General features: G+C 42.4%; 1 protein-coding gene across 1 annotated transcript in view; it reads right to left on the reverse strand.

The window, feature by feature from the left end:
- LOC126354407 (juvenile hormone esterase-like) overlaps positions 1-6,732 on the reverse strand; it is an 82,665-nt gene extending 75,933 nt beyond the window's left edge. The window contains exon 1 of the mRNA XM_050004019.1: positions 6,643-6,732. Within this exon, the coding sequence (XP_049859976.1) occupies positions 6,643-6,705 (63 nt within the window). The 5' untranslated portion in view covers positions 6,706-6,732. The remainder of the gene's footprint in view (positions 1-6,642) is intronic.
- Positions 6,733-12,074: the final 5,342 nt, after the last annotated feature.

Raw genomic sequence — 12,074 nt, forward strand, 5'->3', positions numbered from 1 at the left:
TTTCATTGAATGGTTCGGACAATGACACGTGTTGATAGCCCAGCATTGAAATCTGCAGCAATTTGCGCAAGGGTTGCACTCCTGTCACTTTGAATGATTCTCTTCAGTTCTCGTTGATCCCGTTCTTGCAGGATCTTTTCCGACAGCAGCGATGTCGGAGATTTGATGTTTTATCGAATGCCTGATATTAACGGTTCACTTGTGAAATGGTCGTACGGGAAAATCCCCTCTTCATCGCTATCCTGGAGATGCTGTGTCCCATCGCTCGGAAGCTGACTATAACACCACCTTCAAACTTTCTTAAAACTTGATAACTTGCGATTGTAGCAGTAGTAACCGATCTAACAACTGCACCAGACACTTGTTGTCGTATATAGGCGAAGCCGACCGCAGCGCCGTAGTCTGCCTGTCTACATATCTCTGTATTTGAATACACGTACCTATACTAGTTTCTTTGGAGCGTCGGTGTAAAATACTTACATAAAACGCACACTGGAAATGAAACATTATTCAACCTATTGCCGAGAGAGTGCAATAGTTGATTATAAGATATGGACCACGAAAAAGGGGAGTTGCAGTTGACTAGTTCTGAAAACGACTGCAAGGTCACGAGTGGCACACAAAAATATATGACCTCACTGCCGGTGTGGTAATAGCGAATGCGGGTGATACAATCGGCTTTACTGCAAGGTAGAAACCCTATAGTTACTGCTTTCTTCCTCCCACGTTACATGTTTTATGATGCTACACTGTCTTCACACGAGACAGGTCCCATGTACGGGAAGAATCTCAGGGGTTCTATGATGGTTGTAACTTCTGCAATTCTGCTATCCGCAGAGAGTTTCGTTTCACGTATGCAACAGACTACATTAAAATGAGGAAGGGAGGGTGGAGGGCTAGGGAGTATGTCCATATGTTATAGCAAACTGCGGTACTGTTCCATAGTGTGCTTCAAAAAAATGGCTCTGAGCACTATGGGACTTAATATCTTAGGTCATCAGTCCCCTAGAACTTAGAACTAGTCAAACCTAACTAACGTATGGACATCACACACATCCATACCCGAGGCAGGATTCGAACCTGTGACCGTAGCAATCGCGCGGTTCCGGACTGAAGCGCCTAGAACCGCTCCGCCACCGCGGTCGGCTAGTGTGCTTCCATAGGTGGCAGAAATGTCCCCACAGCCACATAAACGTGGGCGGATAAGGTAACGTTCGCTATAGCACCAGAATATTCTATATTTAAGCTAGGTGGTCTGTTTTGGTGCCAATTTCATGAACGTATGAACTTTTGGTGTTCTTATGCATCATGGTGGCCGTTGGCCTAAGATGGAATTTAATGGCTCTAAACCTTGAGAAAAATTAGTTTGGTGTATAAAACTAATTTAATTTGAAAGATTTTTAATACACTGACCGAAACAGCTTGTAATGTAGTAAGCAACATTTTGATCTCATAGCAATCACAGAATTAATTTGATATCACTGCCTTTCGTGTTTGCAAGTGTACAGGACGGCAGGGAACACAGATGCTACATTTATTGGCCCTCATTATATATATCTTTTTTTTCGGACTGCAGTGATTCATAAGCAATGGTAAAACATTACAGGTATGTATTTCTCTCTGTTTGAGACTGAAATTGATTCCTGTTACTGGCAAAATTGTAAATACCGTTCTGCTGGAGGCAGGAATAAACCGAATGGTACGCCAGCAGTACATGGCCACATAACAACCGAGTAGGCGTTGAACCAATGGACACCGGCAGCGCGTCGATGCCCGAATCGTCCTCACACATGGGATGCCGAAGAGTGCTGTCATGTGGCGGTGGGACAAGCCTGACCAGTAACAGTTTGAGCTCCTTGTGGACAGCGTGACAGAAGATCCAATAAAGTTACAGCACTCGGAATATTTCAACTGGGATCTGAATGCTATCAAGCAGTTATTTTTTATTTCACAGAAGTGTAAGGATTACAGCAACTATCCCAATCAAATTTCTTCTTTCTAACGGAATACTCATGCTTCGAGTTTATACTGATGTGACTAAAGTCGTGAGATACCTACACGAACATAGATGCCGGCAGTATCGCGTTCACAAGGTATAACATGTGAGTACATTATTGGAGCTGTTATTTGAACACAAGTGATTCATGTGAAAAGGTTTTCCACGAAATTATGGCTGCATGACGGGAATTAATGGACTCTGAAGGTGGAAAGGTCGTTGGAGCAGGTTGAAAGGAATTTTCCATATAGGAAATCGTTGGGTAATACAATATTCCGAGATCCACGGTGTTGAAAATTTCAGGCATTACCTCTCACCACGGACAACGCAGTGGCCGATGGCCTTCACTTAACGACCGAGAGCAGTGGCGTTTGATTAGAGTTGTCAGTGCTGACAGACAAGCAGTACTTCCTGAAAAATAACAGAAATCAGTGTGGAACGTTCGATGAACATATCTGTTATGGCAGTGCGAGGAAATTTTACGTTAATGGGCTATGGCACCTGACGACCGAAGCGAGTGCCTTTCAGCACGACATAGCCTGACCATATCGATTGGATCCTAGATTGGTGGAAATCCGTGGCCTGGGTAGATCAGTCCCCATTTCAGTTGGTAAGAGCTGATGGTAGGGTTCGAGTGTAGTAGTGGGCCCCCACGAAGCGTTGGACCCAAGTTGTCAACAAGGCAATGTGGAAGCTGGTGATGGCTCCGCAGTAGTGTAGGTTGTGTTTACATGGAATAGACTGGATCCTCCGCTCCAGTTGATCACTGACTGGAAATGGTTATGTTCAGCTACTTGGAAACAGTTTTCAGCCATTCATGGACTTCATGTTCTCAAACACCAATGGAATTTTTATGGCAATGCTCCTTGTCACCGGGGCACAATCGTTCGCGATTCGTTTGAAGAACGTTCTGGACAGTTCGAGAGAATGATTTGGTCTTCCAGATCACCCGACATGAATTCCATGGAAGATTCATAGGACATAAATGGAGAGGTCAGTACGTGGACAAAATCATGTACCCACAATATTTTCTCTATTGTGGGTGGCTATGGAGACAGCATGGCTCTATTTCTGCAGAAGACTTCCAACCACTTGTGAGAAAATGAAACGCCCTCAGCCGTCCTTATGATTTTATTTATTTTGTGGCTACCAGTTTCGGTGCTTCATTGCACCATCTTCAGGCTGTAGTTGGTGCCGAAGGGGATGACAGGATCCAATGACTTGGCGAGCCCTTGCCACGCCGAGTTACTACACTACGTTACGCAAAAGGAGGTGTGACACGATATTAAGAGGTATCGCACGACTTTCGTCACTTTAGTGTATTAAAACGTTGTTTTAAAATTGGAAGTAATAATTAACGTTCTTATTATAACTAACATTCAATCTGCAGTATTGCACGAATACTTTGTGACAATGTTCTGAACATGGATCCTTTCCAACCGAAATCTTATAAATACCTAAAGTACTGCGCTATTGATTGGAATTTATAGTGTGTTCCTGTTGAGCATAGTATCTTCATTATTAGTGTGGATGTAGTACGTCTGAGAGAGACTTTATTCCAGTTTTTCTCTACATTCTGTTGATGACCACCTTTGGCGCCACATTGCCACGTGCCTCGTAATCATGGTTGTTGTACTTTTAACTGATAACAATAGTCATTTCGGAAAAATGAATGTGGCATGTTGGCTAACAGGTCGTTTCAGCTAGATCACCAGAGAAGGTAGAGTCAAGCAGATTGCCAGTGGAGCATCATCCTAGCAATCTCAAAAACGAAAGAATGCCCTGCTCAGTGTTTCAGTTACCGCCCGACCAGATTACTGAGCCACTTGATGAAGATATTTTAACACATTCTTGAGACACCTCAAGTCACAAGAAATCTAACCGGATTAGTGAAAAACATTAGCACAACTGACGCAGCCCCTGCTGCATTGCTGCTGGTAGAAAGATAATGCGAAAAGAACAAGCTAGTGTACCTCGCTTTTCTGGAACCTGAAAAGATCTTTGAGCGGGTACTGCATTACCTTACGTGGTTATCGCTTAGAGAACAGAACTTTCCAGAGTACCTTGTTAACTGGGTACGGCCTCTGTATAATGAACCGAGGGGCTATATCCAAGCTGCTGCGGAAGCATTCGCATGATACTAGGAGTCCACCAAGGCTCGACCTATTCACCATTACTGTTCATTTTTGTGGTCGACACTGCAACATCATTCCCGCTCGTGCCGCTACCAAGCTCACTTCTCTATGCTGGGGATGTCATGTTGTCTGCATGGAACAAATTTGATCTAAAGTGCCAAGCACAGGAATGGAAGACCGACTTGCATAAAATGGTCTGCGGCACAACGTAAAGTTGGAACCATCAGTGTTAACGGAGAAGATACCATTAAACGCCCTGCAACATATGATAAAGGTGTAATATCGAATACTTGATAATGGCACAAAGGCCGAAACCTGGGTTGTACTTAAATAAACAATAAAACAGTCAAATGGTGGTGTGTTCCTTTAAAAAATATTGTGTAACTGTTGCTCAGCAACATCAGGAACTGTTTCAGTACGTCGGCTCTACAATCACTAGCGATGGCCAACTTACAGGCGAGGTGAAGGACGCAGGCAGTCTGGATGAGGTAGTGAACAACAGCAGAAGTCACACACGATCTTCGAATTAAGGGCCATCGGAAGTCAAAGATTTATCGGATTGTCATCCGTCTTCTTCCTCTCTACGGCACTGAGTGTGTGCCGGATACAATAGAGGCAGACGACAAGGGGGAGAGGGGGGGGGCCTTCATGGAGAATAAAATGCCTAGGTGGACAGGTGGAATCACTTGACTGTACCACGTTTCAAACGACACTATGAGGAAAAGATTTGGAGGCCACCGATCCAGAAGAAAATACGAAAAAGCCATCTGTTATGTTTTGGACACGTGGTGCGGGCAGAGAACGCTACTATTGCAAATGCAGCATACACAGCGGAAGCCACAGAAAACAGACTTAATGGACAATCAAAACAGCGACAGGCCGACACTTTGCACAACGATCTGAAGACTGTAAATCTCCGTCGCTGTATAGGCCACGATCGATCGAAGACATGTGGGCCGAACACCAATCCGTATATTAAGTGATCTTTTTGGGTATAACATTTTATTCTGTAAAACTGTCTTCCTTTTTTCTATCATGTAAGACCATGTAAATTATTGGGCCCATAAATTAAAAATTAGTGTCATTTAAAAGGCTAAAGCTGACTGTGTTTTAGCTAATATATTATATTAGGATCCCAAGAATTTGTAAATCATGTCATGTTAGAGGCCAGTTTATACCTAGTTTCCATGGTACTCCTGAGCAAATTAAAATTTGATGCCTAAAGTGTGATACTAATTGCTCTCGTAGGCCAACGGTTCCTTCCGTTATTTATATGAGCCATTACGTTATAATATTAACTGTGTGTCTATTGTAAAGGAAAATTTTCTGTGTATTGTCAAAATCTGTGGTCAGTATCCATGGGAAGCCAATAGCTGTGATCATCGGCTGCTGAAGCCTGTGCAGTGCATTTGTGCCCATGTAGTACTAATACACGGGTTCCTGTAGTCTCCCTTTCAAATCGGCTTCGATCTGACTCGCAATAGACTGTCGATCGCCCCGTTATGGCACTGCTGAGACGACCTGGCGTCGGTTCATCAACTAGTTGCGGGCGGCGTGTGAAAATATTGACGCTGCGATACTGAAGTGCACCCCAGGCAGTGCTAGCCTCTGAAACCCTTTTTTGTTAATAAACTCCGATATGCTATGTCCTACGCGTTTTCCTCCGATTACGATGCCGTTTAGTTGAGGAAGTGCTATTGTATTCTCTTTCCATCTCTCCGTAACACACTGCGTATCTGGCCGCAGCATTCCAACGTCGCACGTGGAAAATATTTAAACCAGGCAACTCATCGTGTGAATTTGGCTCATTCAGTTGATATGACCCACGCAGTATGGCGTTGTTCACATTCCTGTTACTGCATCATGAACGTGGAACGCTACTGTCATCTGCTCCTAACGGCAAATGTTTCAGTTTTCGTAATTGCTAATAAGAAAAAACCAGAAAACCCACAGCACGTGAAGCCCAGCAGAGAGATTCCACTTTTCTTGACTAGCAGTATTCTGCACCAGGATGCCGGTAAGCAAACACTACTAACAGCTTCAGGCGAACATCTCGGAGTCGGTAACTTCACAAAGTCAATTTACAACATAAATAAACTCCTCCACCAAATACCTCAAATATGACGGTGTGGCTATAAACATTTTCTCTTTCGACTTTCGACAAGGACGTAATCTATCTATACTGAAGATAAATGCTCCAAGTTATCTTGGACCTAAAGTTATTCAAGGGCACCAAATTAAAACTAATCTCCAGTCACAAACTTCACTAATAAAGCCACTGTAAGAAAGACATAATGTGCCTGCATGAAATAGACTTTGTTTGGCTAAATATAAGTGTTCTTGCTACAGATTCACACATGCCAGAAACTGTGCACCATTGTTAGCCTACGTTGGAAATCACAAGAATTGTCTTTAGACTGGACCCAAATGTTTAGGATACAGGGACGTTAAAACTCTTACAACTACCGATAAACGTAAATGCGAGCGTGGACTAAATATGAGAAAACCAACCTTGATGAAGGTCGCTGCGCAGAGCAACAGACTCGTTATTACAGTTATCAGCAGAGGCCGCATGTTGCAAACTCTTCAACACCTTCTCTGCTCTCCAGAAATGAACACCAGAGTATACGTTTCCAAGTAGAACACATTTTGTGTGTGTGTGTGTGTGTGTGTGTGTGTGTGTGTGTGCGTGTGTGTGTGTGTGTTTCCGGCGTTCGTGCTCCTCTATTCAAGTTTATGAGATATTTTGATACCAGCCGGCGTCACCGTTTGAATGGCTATTGTGTTGCGTAGACGTTCAGCTGTTGGTGGAACGCGATTGTGTTTTCTCGAGACAGATGTATCTGCACGTCAGAGTCGTTTTGATCAGACTGTTCACCTCACCTGTCGGCACTGTGGAGAACTTATTCGGCATGAACCAATTTATCAATAACTGAAACACGAATTTTTTCGACGTACTTAACTGCACGCTAAGGATAGAATGCCTCGCTGACAATGATAATGAAAGGAACAATAATACGAGACATGTTCAAGTAATTGACTGTATCTGTTTTGTAAAGTAATTTGAGTCCGGCAGTTTTTGTTCGGATGAACAGAAACTTTGACATGGTATTTGTCTCTGATGTCATGTCACGTATTATGCAGCCCATCCCATCTGCCTGCGAGCGCCTGAAAAAGAAATTGAAGGGGGGAGGAGGTGTAGGGGGGAGTGGACTTCATTTGCTCCATTTACTGCTTTGTATTCATAACTGATCTCAGAACTTTATAGATTATGTAGGAGAGTGTCAGAGTAGTTTTACTTACCCTTTGTAATAACTACCTTCATTTGCCACTTTTCAATTCCTCTCATTGATTATATCAATTATGCTTATGTACCTTGGGATATTTCTTTATTAGTTGTAGCCATTCTTACTGAAACCATGTCGTAAGCGGTTGCTGTTCATGTGTAAAGTTTTCAATTCCAGAGATGTCTTCCGCTCTAGTAATTAAATCTGATGGCTCAGCGTTACGTTACGGACATCCTGCGTCCTCATTATTCAGTAGTACAGTTCTCATCCTCAAGTGTTACCTGTGCCTATGAACTGTGTGATGCTGAGATAGCCAGCAAGATCCCCAGCTCTGTGTCCAATGGAACATGTGTGGGACCACTTGGGACTTCAATTCCATCCCACTAAGAGCTTTTAGATATCAAGGACCAGTTAGAACAGTTGCAGACCAGCTTTCCTCAGGAGAGGATGCCCCACCCCACCGAATCAGCGCATGAATCCAGGTCATGTAGGATATTACATCATACTGATCAGCGGGATCTTATTGCAAAATTCCTCGTAAGTTTCAATCGATTCTGTAATCACTGCATTAAATCATACGTTCTCTCAGCCAGTTATATTTAATTTCGATTCCTCGTCCACTGCTGGGTATTTCATTTATTTTATCAAGCAGTGTGTAATACCGGAATAAACAAGCAAAGTACGTGGCTATTTTTGAGTGTACGAGGTTCCGTAGGATATTCTTCTGTTTGTTGTAATATAATTATCTAACTGTATTTGCATTGTTTTGTTTTAGAGCATAGTGGGGGTATTCATAGGTTATCCCCAAGCACATTGCTTCGGTGGAGGATTGTAAAACTTTGAACTATCCACTGTACGGTTCTCTGCGACCGAAGTTAATCGACTTCTGAAGGAGTAATTACAACACGCGAATCTTCAGGCTTTCATTAACAATATGGAAGCTCATGTGGCCTCTGACAGATAATTTAGACCCCAACGTGTCAGTGTTAACAAAATAGCCCATGGCTGTGGACATAATCTTGACGGATAGGAAGTGTGACCGGCAGGATAAAGCTGCACTGCAGGTGAGAGCTGACTCCTACGTTGATATACAGAGAAATCGGAGGTTGATCAAGTAACAGAACATGGATATCAATTTCATTCCATAACATCAGTGTCATCAGCGAAGAGTGAAATCCGTCATTAAAGAAGCTATGAAGATAAAGATATAGAAAAAGATTTTGAGTATATTGAAAGGGTAATACAATACGAAAAGGGAGATCAAAATCTAATGTTCATAGGGGACAGAAATGCTGCTGTAGGGGGATCAGTAGAAGAAAAGGTTACCGGGGAGTATGGGCTTGGCACAAGGAATGCGAGAGGAGAAAGGCTAATTGAGTTCTGTATACATTTCAGCCAGTAATAGGGAATACTCAGTTCAAGAATCACAAGAGAAGCAGGTATACTTAAAAAAGGCCGAGAGACACGGGAAGATTTCAGTTAGATTACATAATGGTCACACAGAGTTTCCGAAATTAGACACTGGCTAATAAGGCATACTCAGGAGCAGATATAGACCTAGATTAAAATATAGTAGCTATGAAGAGTAGCCCTAAATTCAAGAGATTAGTTAGGAAGAATCAACACCGAAAGAAGTGGAATACGGAAATAGTAAGGAATGACGAGATGGGCTTGAAGATCTCTAACGATTTAAATACAGCAAAAAGGAATATCTCAGTAGGCCATACAGTTGAAGAGTAATGGACATCTCTAAGAAGGGCAATCACAGACATGGGAAAGAAACTCATAGGTACAAGAAGGTAATTCGAAGAAACTATGGATAGGAGGAGAAACACAGTTGAGCGATGAAAGCAGGAAGTACAAAATCGTTCAAGGAAATACAGGAATACAGAAATACAGGTTCCTAAAGAATAAAATAAATAGATACTGCAGGGAAGCTAAGATAAAGTAGCTGGATGAAAAATGCGAAGAAATCGCAAAATAAATTATTGTCGGATGGACTGACTCAGTAGATAAGAAAGTCAAAATAACCTTCTGTGAAATTAAAAAGCAAGGGTGTTAACATTAAGATTTATCTGATGTGCTAGAGGAAGAAACAGGGATCTACTTGGAAGAAATAGGGGATTCAGTAGTAGAGGCAGAATTTAAGAGAGCTTTGGAGAACTTAAGATCAAACAAGTCAGAAGAAACAGATAACATTTTATCAACATTTCTAAAATCATTGGTGGAAATGGCAACAAAACGAATATTCAGGCTCGCAATATACCATCTGATTTTCGGAATCATATTATCTACACAATTCCGAAGACAGCAATAGCTGAAAAGTGGGCAATTTATTGCACAATCAGCAAACGGTTCACATATCCTAGCTCCTGGCAAGAATAATATAGAGAAAATTGGAGAAGAAAATGAACAATTAGTTAGATGACGATCAGTTTGGCTTTAGGAAAGGTAAAGGCACCAGAGAGGCAATTATTACATTGCGGTTGATGACGGAATCAAGACTAAAGAAAAATTAACCTGGGAAAACCGTTCTACAATCTGAAATGGGGAAGATGTTCGAAATTCTGAGAAAGATAGGGGTAAGCCACAGGGACAGACGGGTAATATATAATACGTATAAGAGACAAGAAGGGAATAAAATAAGAACAGACGACGAAGAACGAAGTGCTCGAATTAAGAAAGCTGTGAGACAGGGATGTGTTGTTTCGCCACTACTGTTCAGTCTGTACATCGAAGAAGGAATGATAGAAATAAAAGATTGTTTAAGGATTGGAATTATAAATCAAGCTGAAACGATATCAATGATATGATTCGCTGATGACACTGCTATCCAGTGAGAAAGTGAAGAAGAATTACGTGTTCTGCTGAATCGAATGAACAGTTTGATGAGTACAGAATATGGATTGGAAGTAAATCGAAGAACGGCGAAAGTAATTGGGAGCAGGAAAAATGAGTACAGCGAGGAACTTAACATCAGGCTTGATGGTCACGAAGCAGATGAAGTTACGAAATTCTGCGACCTAGGCAGCAAAATAACGAATGACGGACGGAGGATGTCAAAATCAGACCAGCACTGTCAAATACGACATTCCTGGCCAAGAGAAGTCTACAGGTATCTAATTTGAGGAAGACATTTCTGATAATGTATTTCTGAAGCCTAGTATTGCATGGTAACGAAATTTGGACTATGAATAAACCGGAATACAAGAGAATCGAAGCACTTGAGATGTCCTACAGTCGATTGTTGAAAATTAGTTGGACTGACAAGGCAAAAAATGAGGAGGCTCTGTGCAGAATGGGAGAGGAAAGGAATATGTGGAAAACACTGGCGGGGAGAAGCGACAGGGTGTTAGAACATCTGTTAAAATATCAGGAGATGACTTCCATGGTATTAAAAGAGCTTTAGAGAGCGAAAACTGTAGAGAAGGACAGAGATTGGAATTCATCCAGTAAATAACTGAGGACGAAGTTTGAAAGGGCTACTTTGAGACGAAGAGGTTGGCACACGAGAGGAATTCGTGGTAGGCTGCAGCAAACCAGTCAGGAGATTGATGAATAAAGAAAATGGGATGAAGATTTTTTGCAGTATCATCAACAAAGACTGCAGTTCGTATCTGAGTGTAGTGTGTAACCACGTCATGAGGAGATTAAAGTAGATGCGGGAAATGCAGGACAGAATCACTGCGTTATGCGGAAATTGTCTGGAAACCGGTAGCACCCTATGAATTAGAACAATTAGTTACCACTCGAAAATATCCGAAGAGCACTCCGTCAAAATCTCATAGATGTATAACCACTTGACGCAGCTGAACACCTGAAATTTTTTTTGTCATATGCATATCCAAAAGACCTTACATCATACCCAAGGCATACGTGAGTGGTGAAGGGTGTTGATTCAAACCATTCATCAGACTGAAACATCTGGAGCAGTGAGTTCGGTTTCTATGGCTGGCAGCGGCGTTCAGACATTCCGCATCGAATCCATGGTTTCCGAATCCTAGCTGTAGAGTCGACAGATGTCACCCGCTGAGAGACATCAGCTTGGCCCGAAATCATCAAAACCAGCAAAAGGCTCGTAGACAACCTCATAGTTGACGTATTATTGGATGATGCTGTAGCTGCTGGTCAGCAAACGCGATTGGTAACTGATGTGGGGACAGCGCCGGACGGATGCACGGCACCAACGGAATGAAACTACTGGCTGAACTGGGGGCACAGATACTTGCCTTGGATGGGTTCGATGTGACAGAGCTCATTTCCCCTCAGGCAGCTGCTACCAAAATTTGCTTTATGCTGCAGCAAGCAACAAACCTGACCAGGGCCACAGTAGACCACTGCACTGTGGAACACTACACTAGAATTGTCGCAGTGACCAGTTGCAAAATTATACAGGTGGTTGGCCTGCATAAACTTTTTACGACTGCTGTGGCCTGCTACAGAGTGATGCCACATGGCTAACAACCTCTGGATCTTTGAGTGTTCGCAGAACAAATGTCAGATAATTCTAATGAACCTGATCTGCAGTGACGAGGATACTTTCAAAAGAATCTTTTCATGCATATCGAAACAAAAGTTAGTTTTGTCCAGTGAAAGTGAAATGGTTAAATACAGTAACTTTTCGTTTCGTTCATGATCTTTTAAACTCCAGTTTGT

This window comes from Schistocerca gregaria, chromosome 3 (assembly GCF_023897955.1).
Source record: "Schistocerca gregaria isolate iqSchGreg1 chromosome 3, iqSchGreg1.2, whole genome shotgun sequence".
Lineage (NCBI taxonomy): Eukaryota > Metazoa > Arthropoda > Insecta > Orthoptera > Acrididae > Schistocerca > Schistocerca gregaria.